The sequence below is a fragment of the Tachypleus tridentatus genome, chromosome 13 (genome assembly GCF_004210375.1).
Source record: "Tachypleus tridentatus isolate NWPU-2018 chromosome 13, ASM421037v1, whole genome shotgun sequence".
Taxonomy (NCBI): domain Eukaryota; kingdom Metazoa; phylum Arthropoda; class Merostomata; order Xiphosura; family Limulidae; genus Tachypleus; species Tachypleus tridentatus.
In genome coordinates, this window is record NC_134837.1 from 189,854,539 (window position 1) to 189,878,884 (window position 24,346).

At 33.8% G+C, this 24,346-nt stretch overlaps 1 protein-coding gene across 5 annotated transcripts in view; it reads right to left on the minus strand.

Moving 5' to 3' along the window:
• The window catches only part of LOC143239451 (uronyl 2-sulfotransferase-like), a 215,936-nt gene that overhangs the window by 19,648 nt on the left and 171,942 nt on the right, over positions 1–24,346 (minus strand). For 3 of the 5 annotated variants that reach the window (XM_076480529.1, XM_076480528.1, XM_076480525.1), the window contains exons 1-3: positions 8,409–8,554; positions 3,217–3,415; positions 2,074–2,168 (exon numbers count right to left, since the gene is read on the minus strand). In XM_076480529.1, the coding sequence (XP_076336644.1) occupies positions 2,074–2,168; positions 3,217–3,296 (175 nt within the window). In that variant the 5' untranslated portion in view covers positions 3,297–3,415; positions 8,409–8,554. Of the gene's footprint in view, positions 1–2,073; positions 2,169–3,216; positions 3,416–8,408; positions 8,633–24,346 lie in introns of those variants that run through there. The other 2 variants (XM_076480527.1, XM_076480526.1) reach the window with 2 other exon arrangements.

The window sequence follows — 24,346 nt, forward strand, 5'->3', positions numbered from 1 at the left end:
TTAATTCTAGACATTTTATATCAACTGAGAAAGATCGTTGGACCCAACTGTTTTCTCGTGCATTCAAAGTTAAGTAATAAAAATATACACTCATAAAGCCAGTTTTTTTTAAAGACCTAGGTGGATAACAGATGTAACTTGTAGTGCCTCACTACTTTTTTAAACATACGAGTCGTTCATATAAAATATGAAAACAAACTTTCAGTTGATAACTTATAACTTGTATAACTTATATTTTGCAACATTTGCAAACTAAGTAGCACACTGTACGCTTTAGTCTTGAACGGAACAGTTTTTTTTTTTTTTAAACCGTTCCTGTAGTTTTGGATTCCTTAACCAATTCAAGGCTGAGTGAGATCCCAAAAATGTAACTGACACTGATATGGATTCATTCAATTACATATAGATATGGTATGGATTAATTAAAAGAATGTTTTATTAGGACAAGTACATCAGTACTTCCTGATCAGATTAGTTGAAAGGAACGTCGTGTCTAATAACATTCGTAACAACTTACATGGTTCACATACACGTCTAGCGTTTCCCTGCACCCGGTAGCAGACGACACAGAAACTGAATATGACTTCTGGTTCCAATACTGAATGTTTTTATTATTGATAATTACAACTAGCACAGATGACAAGCTCGAAACGTTGCATACAACCTTTTATGGGAGTTATCACACACCAGTACATAAACACACATACATATAACTATTTTATTACCAGGACTATACACCATGTACTATACAAAGCTGTTTAATTACTAATACAGAATCTACTTCACCATCAACTGTACGGAATATTTTGTCAAAAAGTCTGACTTAATTACTAAGGTTTGGTTTTGTTGAGTTTAAACAAATTATTCGAGGATTATTTGCTATAGCTGTCTCTAATTCTTGGGCTACTTTTTATCAACAAAAGGTGGGATTGATTATAACATTATGGCGCTCCTACGACTAAAATGGTGAGCATTTTTTTGGTGAAAAATTTCAATTCCACGACACTGAAGTTGTAAGTCGAACTCCCTAACCACCAGGCTATACCAGATCCCTACTTGTTACAAATTTAGGTTTCTTTATTTGTCAGGGATTTAGTTCCTGTTTCGATGCAAGTTTTTATTATGCCATTGATTTAAGGGTCATTGCATCATGACTTCTGACATTCTATCAAGGATTCAGGTCCATTATACGAAAGGATCAATCAGAGATGTTTGTGGCAAAGATTTGGAGGCCGTTATGTCAGAAGATCGGGGTATATTGATTTAAGGGTCATTGCATCATGACTTCTGACATTCTATCAAGGATTCAGGTCCATTATACGAAAGGATCAATCAGAGATGTTTGTGGCAAAGATTTGGAGGCCGTTATGTCAGAAGATCGGGGTATATTGATTTAAGGGTCATTACATCATGACTTCTGACATTCTATCAAGGATTCAGGTCCATTATACGAAAGGATCAATCAGAGATGTTTGTGGCAAAGATTTGGAGGCCGTTATGTCAGAAGATCGGGGTATATTGATTTAAGGGTCATTGCATCATGACTTCTGACATTCTATCAAGGATTCAGGTCCATTATACGAAAGGATCAATCAGAGATGTTTGTGGCAAAGATTTGGAGGCCGTTATGTCAGAAGATCGGGGTATATTGATTTAAGGGTCATTGCATCATGACTTCTGACATTCTATCAAGGATTCAGGTCCATTATACGAAAGGATCAATCAGAGATGTTTGTGGCAAAGATTCGGAGGCCGTTATGTCAGAAGATCGGGGTATATTGATTTAAGGGTCATTGCATCATGACTTCTGACATTCTATCAAGGATTCAGGTCCATTATACAAAAGGATCAATCAGAGATGTTTGTGGCAGAGATTTGGAGGCCATTATGTCAGAAGGTGGAGCCCGTTATGTCAGAAGGTATATTAGTTTCATCTTTTGAGCATTTCTTTTTCACGTTATATTTACTCTATATCAGACCAAAAACGAACTTCTACTAATAATATTTTGTTTTAGAAATAAGCCAGTTCCTTAATCTTTGTAAAGTGATATGTAAGCTTGCTGTCTCACCCACCTGTTCTGAGATTAAAAGAAACGTCACTAGGATTCTTCATCAAGTTAAAAACTGCGTAGATAAGAAAGACAGTTGTCACAAGTACCAGGAAACATCTGAAAAATGTTGCAAAAACATACAGGTTAGTCCTGATGTTACATAACATATATGTGTATATATATCAGTATATTTGATTTTTTTGCGTTACATTTTCTCCAGAACATTTTGCAGCTGGAGAGAGTTTTCTGAGAATCACAAACTGTGCTACTGACTTTATCGTTGTTCGTTGTACTTTATAGAACTCAAATTTCAAAAAGCAATTTCTTCTTTGACAGAATATTAGACACAGTTAATTCAACCCTTCTGTCGACCAAATCGTAGTTTATTGGTTATTTTTGTTTTTAGTTTCATGGAAAACTATCCGAAGTATATTTACACTAGCCCTTACTAAGTTAGAAATGATAGACTAGAGGGAAAACAGCCAATCACCGCAACTCATCATCACCTCTTCAGCCATTACTCTTCACTAACGAATAGTGGAATTGATCATCACATATAACGCCCACGGCTGAAATTGTAAGCACAGTCGATGGTGGCACTCGAACCCGCGACCCCTAGATTGCGAGTCTAGCGCCCTTACCATAAGGCTCATTTGGCAGAATCCGAGGTATAATTGCTTCAATTCTTTTATTGACCGAATCCTTCTTTAGTAGACTCTGAGACATGGTTACGGGATTCTATCTTTTTGGTTTAATTTCAGCAGAAAACATTCCCATGAGAATGAGAAGGAAAGATTGATATAATTAAACAACAACTTATCTTACTAGTTATGTTTAACCGAATTTTTACTATAAACAATGCTTCCTTAATCTGTAGTTTTTTGCTGTTTCTTTTTCTAAATTAGTACTGGAAATAAAAGTTCAGGAGGTCAAGAATATGGTTGTACACTTACAAAGCTTAATGCTTGCTGTACCAGTTATTTGTTAAAGATCTTATGATATATTGAGTGCTGTGGTCTAAATGTATTTATTATTATTATTTTTACTACGTACAGGCTATAATCACAAGACTGGCGTCATTCTAATAACGCTTTGCTATTTTTGTATTTTTTTAACGGATCCTTCGTTAAGATTAAACGGTTTAAGACCACGTGCAATTACTTACGTTAACCAAAGACGGTGTAAAGATACTGGCACGTGAACCATTTCCTCAACTTGGGGGCCCATATACAGTCTCACGTACATTCCATTCCTCAGCGCGTGAGAATTACGGGACAAACACCTTTAACTCCTTGTGATAAGATCTGCCCGTGGGTGGTGAATAAGATTTTATCTCACCCTGGTAGTTTCTGTCTTTTCATTACCTGTTGAAAATATTTTGAATGTTACAGACAACATAGTTTGATACGTTTTCAAAACGCGTGTTAGATAAAAAGCGCCCTCACACGACATTTATAGTTAATGACTAAAAATTATTATAATTCATACAGCTTGGTCAATATTGTGGTTAAAGCGTTCCTGACGAAAGAAGAATTTCCAAACTGCTACATAGTAACTAACTGTCTATCACAACAAAACTAATAACCCGTTGCTAATATGACTAGTTTTATATTATTCACGTGATCTGTATCAAGTTAACAAAATAGACCAAAGAAAAGATTTTTTTTTTAATGTAATAACTTATAAGTTTCAGATTCGTATTCGGTGAACAAAATAGAACAAAGTCAAGAAAATGTCATTCTATTGCACTTGTTTTGTACTGGTTAGAAAGATTTATGCCAACGATTCTCAACTTCTTTGATACCAGGGATATGCTCGTTGCTTCCCTAAATGTCGAGGGCTACTAAAATACAATTACAACAAAACACCATTACGATTCTCGATGAATATTCTGTCAATATTTGGTTGGTTGTTTTTGTAAACTCCCCTAGACCAACAAGATGGTTGTGATGGACCAGTGGTAAGGTAATATTGATTAATATCCAGTAAACAAAACGGAACGTTTCTGAGTAGGCTTTAATTAAATGTTTTATTTTTGATGTTATTATTTTTTTATAGAAACATTTCTTGTCATTAAGCTTTAATATGTATTTTTAATTGTCAACCGCAAATGTGATTTGCAAGTTCAACCAACCTAATTTATACTGTTTTTTTTGTGTGTGTTTTCTGAATTTCGCACAAAGCTACTTAAGGGCTATCGGTGCTAGCCGTCCCTAATTTAGCAGTGTAAATCACCACCCATCGCCAACTCTTGGGCTACTTTTTTACCAACGAATAGTGGGATAGTCACATTATAACGCCCCCACGTCTGAAAGGGTGAGCATGTTTGGCGCGACGAAGATGCGAACCCGCGACCCTCAGATAACGAGTCGCACGCCTTAACACGCTTGGCTATGCCGGGCCAATTTATACTGAAACAATAAGTTTATTTAATCTGTTATTAGATTTTCTCTCTCAACGTAAAGTATGCCTTTTTTATATAATTTTGCTCTAAGAAAAATAACATAGATTTGCTACAGATATAGCCTACAATCAGGTGGTCATAAAGAAAAAACCTTGAACAAAACTAGATTGGTGGTTTGAATAAAATACATATTAACGTTCAGGATATTGTGAACATTAATTAACACTGTATAATGCAAGCAGGAAATTCAGTAACTACAAAAGTTTGTTCATATATTTTAACACAAAGATTATACACTCTGTTTAACACGGGAAATCGAACTCTGGATTTTATTGTTGTAAGTGTTGTTAAATGTATCGCTGTCTTTCTACGGACTAGTGTAAGTATTGATTGACAGTGACGGAAAAAATTTTGAATATTTCTGGATAGTTTCAGAACTCCCTTGATCGTGCCCAAGATTTTTAAGTGAAAATTATAACTTATAATGCTGAAAACCTGGTTTCGATACCCGTGGTGGGCATAGCTCATATATCCCTTTATGTAGCTTTGTGCTTAACCACAAAAGAAAAACAACAAAGTTAAGATTTTCGATGTGCCTCTGAAGAAAATTAGTTTTCATTAGAACAAACAGCTTGAAAGATATAACAGTTTTAAATATAGGACTTTCTTTATAATCACCTTGTATTTTGTGTACATTAGTAAAAATTATTAATAATATTTATACATATTACAACGAAATATTTTAATTATTAACAATTTTATCTATATTATGAAGTTAGGTGTAAGAAATATTGGATTGAAATTGAGAAACGTGAAAAAGCGGCTAACCTTTGGTCATTCTCAAAGGTATTAGAATATTACAGTATTGTAATCCATTAGAAAACAATTGGAATTAGCGGATACCTTTCTCTTTCAGCTGTTACGGAAGTTACAAGACTCTTTGTGATTATACTTCGTTAAAAAAACAGATGTGATAGGTAAGAAAATAAAGAGACCAGTTTAGCAAGAGTTGATATAGAAATATAAAAACAGAAGCTCAACGAACGAAAGAAAGAAAGCAGAGAGATGTGAGAGAGAATGAATAAACCGAAAGAGGCGAAGGAAGAAAGTAATATGCTGTCAGTAAGAAACAAAACTTGGTTTTAAATCTTTGGTTATTGATTATAGTAATAAACAACAAGTTGTTGTGTTTACGTTCATATGATGGACAAATAAGAAGAAACAAAATGTAAGGTCCTACTGATGATTTTCTTTGTTTGAAACTTTCTCGTGATTATAAAATGCATTATATCTCGTCAAATCCTGTAAACTAAAACAGTACCATTAGACGGTGTGATTAGGGGCAGATTTTTTTAAATGGAAACATATCCATGGCCTTCAGTTCTCAAGCTATAATATTTTGAAGACAAAACACAATGGTAGATCGATATTTTGGCTAAATTTAATCTCATAGGAACTTCATATAGTTCAAGATGTCTTTTTTAAAATTTAGTGTACTAATAATCACCCCAGCTGATCAGAGACACAAATTAAAATTACCCATAGTCTCCTTTTTTCCAATACTGGTTTTTAAAAGAACAATCAAAGTACGTTTAAAAGTCATGAAGATTTACAAAAGGGCACGAAACATTTAAAATATTTAACAATACTAAACTGAAAAATACTTGTCAGACATTAGAGGATTTGAATCAGATTTAAACATATATAAACATATAAAATATATCACACATGACAAAACTAAACTCTCTTATCTTTGTAACTAATGTTGTGCTTCACTGAAAGCTTAGAGAGTTATTTTCTCACCAGTAATGCTCGTTATCACAAACGGCGAGCGTAATAAATATTTAACATTTACCAACCGTAGGATCATAACCTTTAATTATCAATTAACAAGTATGTATCTATGTATTCATACGTCTTAAGTAGTATTTTTGAATCTTTAGTCAAGTTCAAAATCAATTGGCGAAATGTTCTAGTCGTATTTTGCTGAATTTGTTGTATTTATCTTAATCTAAAATACTTATCTGGACATAAACAACCCTATCAATAATTAAAATTATTATAAGTGGACTGGTATAAGTTGTTCCTTTTTCTACTGTGTTCTTATTCGATACTCTTTACCACAAAAGAGAGTTACATCGACTTTCAGTAAGCTTATTTCACTTAATTCTATAAATAAAGGAACTTATTTGTTTCGAACATTAGTGAAATCGACCCCGTTTATTTTTTTTCAAAAGTATAATGTGTAAAGATGATAAACATTTCACAAATATAACATGGCAGCAACAGAATTTAATTCCGATTATTTGAAATTTGCCACATTTCCAGATTTTGTTAAAAAAACACTTTAAAGGAATGACACATATAAAGTGATACACTATAACAATAATGCTACAGATGTTGCTATCTGTTGTTTCTTACTGTTTACATCAAAACTTCCGAGAGGATGAATCAAAAGACAAGATACCAAAATAGGCTTAACTCAAGTTAGGCCTAACTAATATGGTGTCACTTTTCTATGATATTTTTCATTCATAAACATTTGACTGATTTAAACTGTAATTTATTGAGCTAATTACAATGACCAATGTAAAAAATTGGTGCATTTTCAAAAAAAAAGTATTTCCAGAAATTCAAACGTTGTATTCTACCTTTTCTTACTCCGTCAACATCTTTTGTTTCTAAGACTCGACATATTTTCTCACGTATGTTTGCAATATACACATTCACATAAGCGCAGACATTAAAAATGTAATAATCGTAAATATCAATATTCAGTTTATGGACGAATAAAAAGTTTTAAGCCATAAATGGTTTATATACGTCTTATTTAAGAAACTATTATTAATGAATTTATAATTTTGGCAATTTTAGTATAAAAGAAGAAATAAACAGGTTTGAAGTAAATCAAACTAAAAGGTTTTTAATGCAAAGAAAGAGCGTTTTGAAGGCTCTTTAATCGAAAAAAAATGTCGTCTTCGGAAGAAAAAACTACATTAGGCTAAAATTATAGTTCAATGTTAGCAGAAGACAAAAACAAATGAAAGCAAATATTCATAAAACCAAGTTACCAGCTTTTATCCCACTTAACACCTGGTCTTATTGTCGTATAGATGTTTTTAAAATCTGACTTTCAATTAGTAACTGCAGGCACGTTTGAGTAAATGAATATGATTACTGAAAACGTACAATTACTTTAAAATACAATGAAAATATGAAACAGTTTAAGAAAATTTCTTCTAGCGATGTATACCAGTAAAAGATCACAAATACATTTCACAAATTCACTTATACTAGAATATTTACAAACTTGTAACTGAGTTTCATTTGAAGATATTTGATTTTTTTTTTTATTTAGATCTCACGTAGTTGGAGAATTTTGCTAACAAGTTGCTTCTGAGACATAATGATAGCTTTTTGGTTGTTTCAAATATTGTTTTATAGTAGATTTTATCATAGTTAGATGTAGTTTGCCTTGCACTTAGGTGTCTGAAGTATCTATATATCTATCCGTCTGCCTGTCTACTCAAACTATTTATCCGTCTGGCTGCCTACTCAATGCCGACTTCATCACACATGTATCAGAACCAAGATGTTTTGCAGTAGTTTTACACGCCAATTGAACATGGACATGGCTGGTAAAAATAAAATCCATTTAATATATTTTATACTATCATAATTACATAGGTTTAAATTAGAAGGGATTTATATTCATATATATATATATATATATATTATCATAAAACTATATGACTCTACCTGTACACTGAATAATCAATACATAATAGAACAACAGTGAAGTAAACAAATATCTAATATTAAGTTTGTTAGTCATTGTTTATATATAGATATATATGCATTTTAGTTTTTACGAATTAACTTATTTGAAGTTAAGAACTGAGTGAAAAGATAGTTTAGAATACTGTCACGGTATTAATTCTAAAACTTCTTACCGCTTCAAACACCTGTGTATCAGTTCAGTAATACTATCAACAGATGCATTTCACAAATGATGTATATATGACTGAATAGCTGTAATCCTTACGTACTTACTGGCCAGACAAAGTGAACGTGCTCACAGAATCACGATCTTACACTCAGCAGAAGCTTTCTTGGCCTGTAGTCTGCACGTGGCGGCAGACGACTGGACGAGCACGAATACATTGTGTACATAATGTCAGCCTAAAATGTTTTTCATAATTATTCTATGTCGTAACTCAACGTGTAATTCAATAAATCATGTACATTACCTACACTGTCTTAACAAATCCTATACTTAGCATGACAAATTCATCATATACGTGACGTAATCAGCTAACTAATCACACGATTTACATAAATAATCACATTTTAATAATAACTTATTATTCATGTACATTGATAAATAATTAATCATATCATTCTACATTCCGATGTTTTATATCCAAGTTGTGTAATTTCAAAACTGCACAAACTATTATTTTTTAGAATGTTCACACTCGTAATTCTCCAATTTACTTCTGTATTAAAAGTAAAAAACGTAATTCTCACGGCTGAAATTTTGCAAACATTTACAAACAGTTTCACTTCATTTGTTGGAGTTTTGTGACAAATGAATTTAAGGTCTATAATTAGTAGCACAAAATTGTTATTGTTCCATATGCACTAACATGTTTGTTTTACAGTTTATTATATTTCTTGTTGGTAGTTGGTTACATTTTTTACTCATTTCCGCTGAAAACAAAACAAAACTTAAAAAACTAATAACAAATTCAACACATGGCGTAGAAACATATTTGCGTGGCCACTGAACGAACAAGCAAACTAAACAAGATAGGTGTATGATTCCAATTACATCTTAGATATTCTGTCCTTCAGTTTATGCTTACGAACAAGTTTGTGTTGCGTGATTCTCAACTGCAGTTCAGGAGGTTTAAGTGAAAAACAGGTTTCGGTTTTCTGTAATAATACGTTATACATTGAAGGTACGCAAACTTCTTGTTAACAGGTAACATTTTTGTTTAAATAATATGGAATTTTTCATCGATACGACCATTTCACAGTTTTATAAATGCAAAAACCAACAAAAGTAAATATATCTCACGAATCAAAAAATCACGAAACCATATACTCCTGCATACCATATATTCCCAACATCAGCAGACAAATAACCAACATTTGGCAAAAACTAGAAACAAAATATGACATTCCAGTTAATACAAAATTTATTCAAAAACCAGGCACAAAACTGAGGTTTATACTATGTAAAAACTACACTGACAAACACCACACCAACATTACTTACAAAATACAATGTGATAACTGCCACGACTTCTATATTGAAGAAACAAGTAGAAAAATGGAAACCAGATTCAAAGAACATAAAAAGTCACCTTCACACGTTTTCGAACACTACAAGTCAAATAAACACAATATAACCATAGAAAACACTCAAATACTAAATACAGAAACAAACATAAACAAACAAAAAATTAAAAAGCCTTACTTATACAACAACTTAAACCCAAAATAAACCAATATAAAGGAACGCCTTTATACCTATATTAAATATAATAAAATAAAATTATATATATTCAAACATCTAACACTGCCCTCTACATTCCGACACTGAGTTATGCAACACCTTTCAAACATGTGGTCAGCTTTCGGTCAGTTACCTCTTTCTTTGTGAACCTGACGATGACCGAAGAAGGTCGAAACGTTGTTCGGTCTTCTACGTAAAATATTTTCTCAACCCAAACGAGCCGTTTTTGCATATATATTTCTCTACAAGTGGGTTTTCTCGACATCACTGATTATTATTCCACAGTTTTGTTTTGTTTTAACGAGACCTTTGACAGCTGCTAGAGACTTGAGATTTCTACGTAACAACACCAGAAGGAGTGAGTTAGTCTACATGAAAAAACACGTAATAAGAAGCAAAATCAGTAGGGTAGTAAAACAAAACTTCATAATTATCAGAAAGATACGGGTATAAAATAACAATAGAAAGGAGATTGTTTGTTCAGAATTTCGCGCAAAGCTACACGACAGCTATCTGCATGTTTGGTGTGACGGGGATTCGAACTCGCGTCCCTCAGATTGCGAGTCGAGCACCCTAACCAGCTAGTTGAAAAAATAATTTCATGTTAATAAATGAAAACACGAGGAAATAAAGACAAGTTGAGAACGTTTAAAAGAAGAACTCAGGAGAAGCAAATAAATATGTTATAAAAACTGTTCAGTTGTCTGAGCCATAAATAACAAGAAGAAACAGTAACTGGACATTAAATACTATTAATACAAAATAAATAATGGACTAATTAATCTGATGAAAGATAATTTTAATTATTAATTGATTTGCCAATATAAACTGTTATCCTTCTAAGCAGTAAAGAGCAATAACTTGTTAAAAGTATTGAAATAGGCAGAGCATACTGACTTTGAATTCGCATTTCTTTAACCCTAGGGACACTGGTTTTTTAAACACATTTTTTAAAGCTATCAATACACCAAACAAAAATATCAAATTGATTCAACTACTTTTTGCAGGTGTTTCAAATATATTTTATTTATAAACTGAATGATTTCACCAAATTTTCTCGTTAGTTCTTTACACTGACTGTTAGGCCCAGTATGACCAAGCGTGTTAAGGCGTGCGATTCGTAATCTGAGGGTCGCGGGTTCGCATCCCCGTCGCGCCAAACATGCTCGCCCTTTCAGCCGTGGGGGCGTTATAATGTGACGGTCAATCCCACTATTCATTGGTAAAAGAGTAGCCCAAGAGTTGGGGGTGGGTGGTGATGACTAGCTGCCTTCCCTCTAGTCTTACACTACTAAATTAGTGATTGCTAGCACAGATAGCCCTCGAGTAGCTTTGTGCGAAATTAAAAACAAACAAACAAACACTGACTGTTGTTCCCCGCTGGGACAGCGGTAAGTCTACGGATTTGCAACGCTAAACTTAGGGGTTTGATTCCCCTCGGAGAACTCAACAGATAGTCTGATGTGGGTTTGCTATAAGAAAACATAAAAATACTTACCATGTGGCAATATGTACACCCCACCAGTTGGTCAATAGTATGTAAACAATTCAAAGTTTTAAGATAACGAAGGTGGATACTTTGAAATAAAATTATGTGCGAGTAAAAAGACTGCACATTTTTGTTGTAAATTTATCAATATTCCATGTTTTTGTTAACTATCAACTTACCATAATGTTTTCATAATTCGTGGGGCATGGTGTTCAACAGCTAAGAAAAGAAACTAAGCCCATTTTCGACAACTGGGACGAGACACCTGAACTCATTACTGATAAACGTATTGTTCAACAGTTGAGATGAGGTATCTGAGCCCTTTGTTGATAAACTAATTGTTTAACAGTTCAGATGAGGCACGTGGGCTTATTGTTGATAAGCGTATTGACCAACAGTTGAGACGAGGTACCTTGTCTCATTGTTAATAAACATACTATTCAACAGTTGAAATGAATCACTTGGACCATTCATTATCGATAAACTTATTGTTCAGCAGTTGAGATAAGGCAATTGGATTCATTACTGATAAAAGTATTGCTTTACAGTTGAGATGAGAGATCTGAGTTCATTATTGATAAACGCATTGTTGAGCAAATAAGATTAAGTTTCCCAACTCATTCTTTAAGATCTATATTGGTTAATGACCGAAGATAGCTACTTTACGCTGAAAAGGAATTAAAGGTCAAAATTCTCACATTGTAGTATTTCATCACAAGATTGTTTCAGAAATGCATTTAATCAGGGACCGTCCCAGAATGCACATGTTGTATTTAATAGCGTAAGGAAGTGAATAAGATAATCCCAGAAGCTTCAAATAGTTTTAAACGAAGCATTTATATTATTCAACACTTTTCTCTGCAGCTAGAAAACAAATTTTCTAGAATATTTCAACAAACTGAAACAGTTTTTTAAAAAATGAGTAAAGAGAGACGGCTGAAACTAAGTTACCGCAATTTTGAAGTTAAAAATGTTAATTTTGTTTACGTAATATTCTGGGGTGAATAGAGTAAAATGAAACAGGAGCTCATTAATGTTAGATTAGACGACGAAAGAAGTAGTTTCAATGGCAAAGCAGGAGATGTAACATCTTATAAAGTGTTATTAATCATTAGTATATATATACACGTGTGTTTGATTACCTTGTAATTTTATTGGATAGATTAAAGCTTGGGCACCTACAATCATATCTGATGAATTAAAACACTGTAAAACTTTGAGTAATTCATGTACTGAAGCATAACGTTCTGTTATTTTTTACAGACTATTACATGAAGCTACTTAGTATCAAGCAACTCACAAACGTCCCTAATGACTGACTAAATAGTGAGATTTGACTATCATTCTTATAACACATCCATTACCCCAAAGTACAGAGCACATTCTTTTGGTAATGGATCATAAAATGTGAGTCTTTGTGTTTAAAGTCCTGGTACGATAACAGTTGAGCCACACCCAAACCGCAAAGCATCTTTCGAATTAAAAGATGAACTGCAGAGGTCTTCTGGTCTCCTTTAAGTTTCCAGCTCATAAAATGCGTAATTTTATATGTCTATTTCCGTTATTATTTCTTATTAAGAAACAGATTTGTAGTTATTTTTTTATCTTTATAATGGCCAGACTTTCAACGTATTGACTATTGATTTGTTAACTTTATTCTCCCAATATCAGACAACACGATCATTCTACCAATACTTTCAGCAACAAGAATCGACGGGGTAACGCCGAGTAAGAAAAATATATGTTTATTTACTGGAGGTTTATTCTAGAAGGAAAAACTTAATATCAAAAAATAAAATCAAAATAAACTGGCTACGTATTTTGTTTCAGAATATTTTTCATCGCGAAACAATATAAAAAAAATATTCTACCTATTTTCCAAAACATTGTTTTATCCAATAATATGTTGCAGTTTTCTATAAAGTAGTGAGTCCCAACTGCTAATTCACAGAAACATCTAGTAGAAAAACAAAAGGTGTTAAATAAGAAACTCTGGGAATATATTCATTTTTTGTGATAATTTGTGCGTGTGTTAGGAACAGGTGAAAGTGTTATTTTCTTCATAGTTCATTATCAAATATACAAGCCTCAGAAAAATAAAATAAATAGCCCTCTTCAGGGATTCTTAAAATAACTAATTTGGAAAGCAATATTATTGCTTATATCTAGAAGTTTAGTGCAACACCTGTTAACTGGTCGTTATTAGATCAGGTCCATAAGTTTTTATCTTGAATTATTATCTTTGTCAGGTGTTTATGCTGCTATGTCTTTATATGGTGTTCCTTTCACTGTCCAATATTCGTATTCGGGGCTGCACCGAGCAGTGGTGTCGCTCTGTGCGAGATATAACTTTTGCTTCGCAAGTCATATCTTTATTGCTACTTTGTCTATAACTGAAATTAATGATGCTGTACATCTTTATTTACATGCTCCCCTGTATTTACCTGTTGTTTATATCGGTACTCAAAACCCTACATACTACATTTTTATTTACATAATCCCCTGTATTTACCTGTTGTTTATATCAGTATCCAAAACTCTATATAATACATTTTTATTTACATGCTCCCCTGTATTTACCTGTTGTTTATATCGGTGCCCAAAACTCTATATACTACATTTTTATTTACATGCTCCCCTGTATTTACCTGTTGTTTATATCGGTACCCAAAACTCTACATACTACATCTATATTTACATGCTCCCCTGTATTTACCAACTACATCTTTGTCTTTATCTGAAATTATTCATTTCTCTCTCGTCTTTCTCCTACTCTTCTCTTTATATGAAGTTTTTATTACTGTCTGATATTTCTCTTCTCCCTTGTCTTTCCTGGGGTTTTTATTACTGTTCCGTGTTTTTGCTGCTCTGTTTTTACCTGGAGATTTTACTGCTGTCTGGTGTTCATCTTCTTCCCTATCTGTATCTGGAATTTTTATTATTGTCTCGTGTTCCTGCTGCTTTCCTGTCTTTATTTGGATATTTCTATTGTTTGTGTTTATGTTGTCTTCCTCTCTTTTTTCAGGATTTTATGCTATTGTCTGGTTTTTCTACTGTTTCTCTGCCTTTAACTAGAGTTTTTATTGTTGTCAGATTCTTTTACTGTTTCATTGTCTTTATTTAGAATTTTTTATTGTTGGTTTTGTTTTGAATTATTGGCTGGTGTAGTATTTCTTCTATGCCTTTTTCTGCATATTTCATCGTTGTTTAATTATTTATGTGTCTGACAGCATTTCAGATAATTATATTAAAGGTGTTAATAGGCAATCGATGTATTATTACGCCACTGTAACTTCTTGGTGTTGTTGTTTTGAATTAAGCACAAAGCTACACAATGGGCTATCTGTGCTCTGCCCACAACGGGTATCGAAACCCGGATTTTAGCGCTGTAAGTCAGCAGACATACCACAGACATACTGGGGGGCTTGTTTGTTTTTGAATTTTGCACAAAGCAACTCGAGATAGCCATCTGTGCTAGCCGTCCCTAATTTAGCAGTGTAAGACTAGAGGGAAGGCAGCTAGTCATCACCACTCACCGCCAACTCTTAAGCTACTTTTTCACCAACGAATAGTGGGATTGGCCGTTACATTATAACGCCCCCATGGCTGAAAAGGCGAGCATGTTTGGTGCGACGGGGATGCGAACCCGCAACCCTCAGATTACGAGTCGCACGCCTTAACACGCTTGGCCATGCCGGGCCAGCACACTGGGGGGCTACACCACTGTAAGAGAAATAATAATTTTAACAACAGTCTTTGTTGGCGTATTATGTTGTCAGTAAAAAGTGATATAATAGATCTCCAGTAACAATATTTTCTGACTCTGTGTATCACCCCATTACGTATTTCACACAATAATAAATTTCATGATACCATTTGGGTTCCTACTTTACAAAGTTTTAGTTGTAAAGCAGTGCCTTTCAGTCTTTAAAATAAGTCATGTAATTATAACCCAGCTTTAATTACTATTGTTTCCAACTTCCACAATTGTACTAAGTCATACATTTTATTTAATGTGTTAATAAAACTAGGACTTTTTTCTTTAAAATGTGCTAGTTCGTTGGTTTTCTACTACATCCCCATGGCGGTATAGCGGTAAATCTGCAGATACGGGTTTCGATACCCGTGGTGGGTACAGCATAGATAGTCCTTATATAGCTTTGTGTTTAACTTCAAACAAGCAAACCAAGTATTTCACTATGAAAAAAACGTTTCTTACACAGGCCGTTTGAAATACTTTTTGTTTCGGCATGGCATGTGTAAACTCGCATTTTTAAATTTGTCAGGCTTGAAACTATGTGATAAGTTAAACAATTTTACCGCACTTACTTCTCCTGTTGATAAAGGTTTAACTGTTTTTCAGATGCTTTTACTGGTATTTAATTAAGACGGAGAACTCTTAATAGCCTGTATAGAAGGATAATAACCTTGATTATGTTTACATTATGTCGTTTTTAGTAACTATCGTCTTACAGAAAATTCCAGCGCATTAGTCAAGGCAACTACCCATCACTTAACGTTAGAATGATCTGTTTCTAGCGCCCTCTCTTGTTGGCCAGAAGTCTAAATGATATAGCCGAAGATTTAAAATTTTAGCAATAAAAATTTCACAAAATATCTTAAATTTATTATTGGATCACTTCTCTTGTTATTATTTCTGTCAGTAGGGGGCTTAATTATGTTATATTCTGATATATTCATAATCTTTAACGTAACCAACGTACACTACAAAACCGACTAAACCGTCACACTTTAAAGAAAATTCTGGTTATAAATTTGAAGGCGATATACTACAATGAATAAGAGTCGTCACTGAATCACACTCTTACTTAGATAAATGATTATAAGTCGAAACGTTTTGCGGAGCAAAATCACTTATTTTCACACGAAATAGGAAGATGGATAAAATATTGATAAACAACTGCAAGTATCAGTTGTTATTCAATAAGTATTTTAGCAAAAAAACAAAAACAATGGGTAACGCGAATTGCTTTCACGAGTGTAATCAGTTACATCTTTTTTATTTAATGTGTTAATAAAACCAGGAAATTTTATTTAAAATGGAAAGTCTATTGGTTCTTCTACTATAGCCCCAGGCTCAGCATGGCCGGGTGGGTTAAGGCGTTCGACTCGTAATCTGAGGGTCAAGGGGTTCGACTCCTGGTTGCATCAAACATGCTCGCTCTTTCAGCCGTGTGGCCGTTAATATGTTACGGTCAATCCCACTATTCGTTGGTAAAAGAGTAGCCCAAGAGTTGGCGGTGGGTGGTGATGACTAGCTGCCTTCCCTCTAGTCTTACACTGCTAAATTAGGGACGGCTAGCACAGATAGTCCTCGAGTAGCTTTGCGTGAAATTCTAAAACAAACAAAAAAAAACTATAGCCCCCTAGCGGTACAGATATCCTTAAAAGGAATGTAAAAATACTGATATAACAAGCAACTGGGTCGGGCAAGGACCGTAATGGGTGATGTGCTTGAATATGGAATCTAAAGGGTCATGGTTTGTGGTCCGTTTTCATAAAAATGTGGCCTCCTCTTTGGAAAAGTAGGCGTTCTACAAGTGACTGTCAAATTCCAAGATTTGACGATATGTAATGTTGACTAGGTTTTTTGTTCTCTCTCTTATCTGTCAATTCAAAATCACGGAAAACTATACGACAGTTCTTTACATGTGCTCCACAGTGGAATGTTTTCGGAGTTATGCTGCAAGAAATCGGGTTTCGATACCCGTAGTAGGTAAAGCACAGATAACACTTTGTTCAGCTTTGTACTCGATAGCAAACAACAATAAGAAAGTTTCGCTCTAAATTTTTGAAGCAAGCAAAATTAATAACGAAATTTAATGAAGTGCACATTAAATTATATCAATCCGGGTGTATGAAGTACTCTTTAAAATTAAGTAAATAGGCTTATGTTACATTATGAACCACAATTGAATATACTATACTATACTTTATAAAGTGATCACTGTTTTATATTTGTTTAAAATATGACATTCATAAGTGTATCGGATAAAAGGAACTATTATTGAAAACATATCATCTGATAACAATCATAAAACAAAGCACAGTTTACTAGTCTCCAAGGATGCAGTCTCCAAAAACTCATCTGTACGTCTTGTGTGTAAATCTTTCTGATGATGTTTATTTTAACAAGCGTGCTTATGTGTCATTTCTTAAGTGCAAAACGTGTTCACGACCTTTTGAAAAGTAACAAAACTACACGTTAATGTTATCTCGGGATAAAGATGGTTGAAACGGTGCCAATCAAAACTGGTATCAATAACGACTCGTTACGAGCAATGTTTCGTTTTAAAGTATTATGACGTTTCTTTAAAATTCACACAATGTTGGAAAATCAGATAATTAGATGCCTAAATAAACGCCCCCCGGAGGCACAGCATCATGTCTGCGGACTTATAACACTTCAATCCGGGTTTCGACACCTGTGGTTAGTAGAGCACAGACAGCCCATTGTGTATCGTTGTACTTAACTTCAAACAAACAAACAGTTTCTAAATATTGCCAGAGACTGCTTATACCAGCGTTTTCCAAACTTTAAATAGAGGCGTTTCCCTAACTCAGTGGTCGAGGAGAAAAAAAGAGTTTTTGATCACCCCTGGTTGTATCTCAGCCCCTAAATTTTTGTTTTTCTTTTTTTGAGGCTTGAAATATTTTCAAACCTAAATTCCTTCCATTAGCTTGGTGATTGATTCTCAGCAAAGTTTCCGTTCACGATGAAGTAATTTTTGACCAGTGATAACAGCAGATTCAACGCTTTCTTTACCTGTTTTTAATGATTGTTAAAAAAAATACTTGTAAGAAGTGAGTAAAAGCAGAAGCAAGAACGTTCCAAGAACAAAATGAAAGTTTTGTTAGGTTAAAGTGTGTGTGTGTTTTCTTATAGCAAAGCCACATCGGGCTATCTGCGGGGCCCACCGAGAGGAATCGAACCACTGATTTTAGCGTTGTAAATCCGTAAACATACCTCTCTACTAGTGAGGGGGGGGTTATAGCTCTTTCCAACGTTTTTTCTCTTTTATTTTTTATCATTTCCCTCAAAATCCTGAGAGCCCTCTCATGGTGGTGAGCCTCACAGTTTGGAGAACCTTGTCTGGTGCTGAAAAACTTATTTAAGAACAGATTAAAATTATTGTATTTTGAGGAAACGTAAATTTACATCCAATTCAATCAAAGAACAATAAATGATACGAGACATCTAAGCCTTTCTTCCGTTACTTTCTAGTGTTGAACATCTCTATGAAAACCAGTTGATTTAAAATAAATATATGTTTTTTAAAACAAATCACATTTATAATCTAAAAATATTTGAACATTGGAAGTTTTTCCCGGGATAATTTCTGTAGCGCCTGACAAAACCATATGAAAACTATCAACCAAAATGTTTAAGTTTTAATTATCCATCGAAAAACTGGCGCAGTTGAACTAATAAGAAACATTCAACGGTCGCAGAGCTAATTTCATAGAACGTGTGTTAAAAGACAACTAATTAAGTTTTTTTAAAGAAAATTCCAATGAGTAATCTTTCTTTACATCGATAAGTTTTATCTCAAAAAAATCCATCTAACAGAAAATAAATCAAATATAAGGATTTTTTAAACTTAACAGCTTTGAAAGTTTAAAAGAATATTTATCTGTAAAAACTTTAATTTATAATGTTTGGTAAAATCCTATAGGGTAGTAAATGGTCTAATAATTATTTTGTTTGTTTCAGAAAAAAGTCAAACTGAATTGTGTCCACCTTAAGGAATCGAACCTCGAAGTTTAGCGTTTTAAGTGCGTAAATTTACCGCTGAAAGTGGCCTAAAGTAAAGGTACGAAAGTAAATAAATGGTTAATTAATTCGTGCATGAAAAGTGCTGATATTGTAGTTTTGAAGAAACAAATTAAGGTGAACTTTAACCGTTTTAGTTTGAGAAGCAAGGTCACCTGACCCAAGATTTAAACATCTTATATAGTAAAATTGTATGTTATGCAATGATTAATATTTTATTTCACCGTACTCATTAAGTTTTAAAGATAATAAAATTATAATAAACAGAAATGTAACGTGTCGCAAGGTTTCAACATATCTAAACAGTGGAGAAACGAACCTTGGACTTTAGCACTGTAAGTACCTAAACTTACCGCCGGAAACGGCCTTGCTTGAGTTAGAGGTGTTATAGTAAGTGAAAGGTATACATTTCAGAAACAGATTCTAGTGAACTTAATCCTTTTAGTATAAATGTCACAAATTGATTACGGCGAACTTAATACATTTCAGAAACAGATTCTAGTGAACTTAATCCTTTTAGTATAAATGTCAGAAAGAGATTAAAATGAACTTAATCCGTTTTAGCATAAATGTCAGAAACAGATTATAGTGAACTTAATCCGTTTTAGTAATCTCAGAAACAGATTATAGTTAACTTAATTCTTTTAGTATAAATGTCAGAAAGAGATTAAAGTGATCTTAATACGTTTCAGTATAAATGTCAAAAACAGATAGACCATTGTACAGAGATCTCGTTCGAAATTGTTTTCATAACCTTGCATATAAAAAAATAACAAAACTCAGTTTTCAAGGCCATTTTAGTATCACTCGTTTGTTAACACATAAAACCTTATCAGGAATAGTAAACATGCAAATAGCAAAATAAACATACTTAAATTATCAAAGTTGTTTAACAATGCTAGTAAAATGTTCTTCCAATAGTGTACACAACTGTTTTGCCTGCGTCAAACTTAATGTTCTTTTGTATAAAAGGATTATGAGTGAGAAAATAATGTACTGAGCTAAACTTGTACAATTTTTATAGCATCAAATTGTAATCTTAAAAAAATACTCTGGCTAGAAATTATATAAAATATTAAGTAACCTAGTTTAGGAAATTTTTATAAAATGTATTTTCTACCATTTATATATGTGATGTATTCAAATACGCTTTAAAAAAAAACACTTGATTTCTTGGCTTATCAGTTGTAAAACATGAAATCAAACAACTGGCTACCTATGTGTATCCACTGCTGGTATCGAAACTCGAATTTAAGCGTTGTGAGCCCTAAGACTTACCGCTGAGCTACAAGGAGGTTTTTATAATATTTATCTGAAATAATATAAATTAAAATAATGATAAAATATTTTTAAACCTTTTTCACACAACAGTGACAAGCTTTGAGGTTACTAAGGTTACAAGTGGTATAACAAACACAACAGAGGCTGGTTGTGAGGTTACCAATGTTACGAGGGGTATAAAAAGGTTAGTTTTGAGGTTAGCAATGCAGTGAAATAAAGTACAATTTTCGTGTCGACTTTGTTTGTTTGTTTGTTTTGAATTTCGCGCAAAGCTACTCGAGGGCTATCTGCGCTAGCCGTCCCTAATTTAGCAGTGTTAGACTAGAGGGAAGGCAGCTAGTCATCACCAACCACTGCTAACTCTTGGGCTACTCTTTTACAAACGAATAGTGGGATTGATCGTTACATTATAAAAACCCCACGGCTGAAATGGCGAGCATGTTTGGTGCGACCGGGATTCGAACCAGCCACCCTCGGATTACGAGTCGAACGCCTTCACACACTTGGCCATGCCGGGCCGTATTCGTCTCGATCTTTTAAATAATGTGTAACTGTATAGTTATGGTAAATGTATCTGATGAGGATCTAGCGGCCCTATCTACGTGTGTGTATCATCACACAAAACGAGAGCGTTGGGAACTGTTGTTTTATTTTCGAATTAAAATGTTCATACTTTGCTTACACTTACGAAGGTCCTGCACCAGCTTTTTTTACACGCGTATGTGTGTGAACTAAGATGGGCCAGACAGTATATTGAGGGGATTTTGACATCAAAATGTGCAGATTAACGGTGTGTTCAGCACATTCCCTTTTAGTTATTCTCCTAGGCTTATGATAATTTCTCAGAATTAACACAAAATGTTGAGATATGTTCATCGCATTTAAAATATTTGCATCACTGTTGACAACCATTGTTACTAGGCTATAGATAATAAGATAGCTCGAGCACTTTGTATTTTGTATTACAAAATATTATTTTTTAACATATGTTGCTGTACACTCACTAAATAACACATTAAATTCAATTTCTTTGTTCCAGCGATGAAAACGTTTTAAATAAGGCGTTAAAAATGATGGCGACACTATGAAGTTACCCATAAAAAAACAAGTTTCTATTTTTTATTTTTAGTGCGTGTGATGAATACGACAAGAATCGGACAATTAGCTGTTAAACTGCTTTTTTGTTTTTGAAGACAGAGAACTATATGTTGAAACCAGCAACTACAATAATTAATTACGTTTGTGTCATCCATATTTATTATTTATTTTTTTTGCGACAAGCTGTAACAAATGACGTCTCCTGCTGCTTATGGGTAGGTCCTCGTGTCCCTTTGTTCATAAAAACGCCTGACCCGCTTCTTGACATGTATATTTTATAAAAACACCTGAAAACCTCTCCACCATTTCCAGACGTAGCGTTCCTAGAAACTGCAGACGATTAGTTTTGTTTCTTGTCTATTTATGAGTTATTCATTAACTTTCATGGCACTTGAATGTTGAATAGCGCAATTCATAACGTCACGGGTATTTATTTCTAAATTTTATCTTAAGTGCTTCATAAATTTTGTCAAAAATAAAGAGTTGTCGAATGTGGGAGTGATGAAGTATATATATCATTGTTAAACCACACTATAATCCCCATATCTAGAATGTTAGTTACCGTTTTTTTGGTTTTTAGCAGAACCATATTGGGTTATGCACTGTGTCCACCAAGAGGTTTGTTTTTGAAAATTGCGCAAAGCTACACGAAGGCTATCTGCGCATAGCCGTCCCTAATTTAGTAGTGTACGACTAGAGGAAAGGCAGCTAGTCATCACCACCCATCGCCAACTCTTGGGCTACTCTTTCACCAACGAATAGTTGGATTGACCGTCACATTATAACTCCCTCACGGCTGAAAGGGTGAGCATGTTTGGCATGACAGGGATTCAACTCCGCGACACTCAGATTATGAGTCGAACGCCTTATCCCACCTGACCATGCCGGGCCAACCCACCCAGAGGAAGAAAGTTGTTTATAAACGTCGAAAACGTATGCATAAACTAATTTGATAAGAAACCACAGGATTAAATAATCACCGAAACAAAAACATTCAAAACAGTAATTCTCTAATCGAAAAAGGTATTCGAAAATTTAGATTAAACGACTAGAATTGGGGTATTGTCGCTTATAATTTTGAACTACTGACCAGAGGGAAGAGGGCCTACCAGTAGCATTGGTCATCACAAGGACCTTGTCCGACTCTTTCAACCGAACAACGGGATTGATTGCCATTTTTATGATGAATGCAGAGGCGAAAGAGCAGAGCGTGTTCAGAAACTCCAGGTTTCGAACCATTGTTCATATGACCTGCATCTCGACAAACTGACCACAAGACCATAATTGTCCAGTTCAATAACAAAAACAACTCAAAACAGTTTCGTTATAACCAAAACTATGAGACAGAGACAAAGGAAAACAAGCTCATTCACTACATCCACAAGAATTAGCGTGTTTATTTACTTAGTTTTGTAGCCTAGTCACGTAAAAATAGAAAGAGATCTGTTATATTTGTTAGCTTCTAATCGAATATTTTACTGCTCCAAATCTTGAAGACATGTATATTATCAAAGTTTCATCTACACCATTCCCGTTTCTCTTTCATTTCATTCAGTTATTTTTACTTCAGATCTTGGCTGTTTTTATTCATTACGTATCATCATTTTCATATAGTTGCTCAATGTTCTTTGTTCATTTTTTTTGCTCTTTATAAAATAACAATTCATGAAAATTTTCACAAATTTTAGCTCTGTAGCAGTGTTTGCTTAATTATGGCCAACATTAATTCTAACACCAACAATTTTCTACATGCTATGCAATTATTTTCACAAGGCCTACACTTTCGTTCGTTACTAAACTAACAGACTTTGTCAAAGTATTAGTCTTTCGCGATTAAACCGGTTTTCTGAACTTCTTAAAGCACCATTTTAACGATTATTAAGATTTTATTAGTAAGAAAACAACTACTTTCTTAATTGCTTAAATCAGTGGGATTTGGGGTCGAGAATGGCGTGCTGAAATTTAGGGCCGTGAGTGCGTTATAAGAGTGAAAGTTAAATTCCACTTTTCGGTTTGACAAGAATAGCCAATAGCAAGTACTGTGTGGACATTGGATAATTGCCTTCCTTATAATCGGTCACTTAAAAAACTGGAAAAAACTAGTTTAATTAGCTTTCCAGTGGCTTTGCGCGAAATTTAACAAAGCAACAAAAAAAAAAATCCTTGTGTTGTTCAAATCAAAGTTCCTTTCTTGTTTATTAATTGGTCATTCTTTTAAATTCAATAAGAAAACTTATATTTCTTGTTCAGTAAATTAATCCTTCTTGCTAAGATAAATAAACATAATTTACTTTAGTTCAGTAAACACAGAATTATTGTCTATAGCTCAGGAACAACATCTTTTTGTTAACTTGTATAAGGAAACTTACCTGTCTTGCTAAGTGAAGAGAATTTACTCATGTAGTTTACGTAAAGTAGGATGTTATCATTTTATAAGTTAAATCTAGCGATATAACCACCTTGCCTGTTTCTGTAGCAGTGCCCTCTGTGCCTAGTTTAGTAAACATAGCCTTCTTGTCTAGTTTAGTAGACAGGACTATTTTGTTAAGTCTAGCGATATAACCACCTTGCCTATTTCAGTAGCAGTGCCCTCTGTGCCTAGTTTAGTAAACATAGCCTTATTGTCTAGTTTAGTAGACAGGACTATCTTGTTAAGTCTAGCGACATAACCACCTTGCCTATTTCAGCAGCAGTGTCCTCCGTG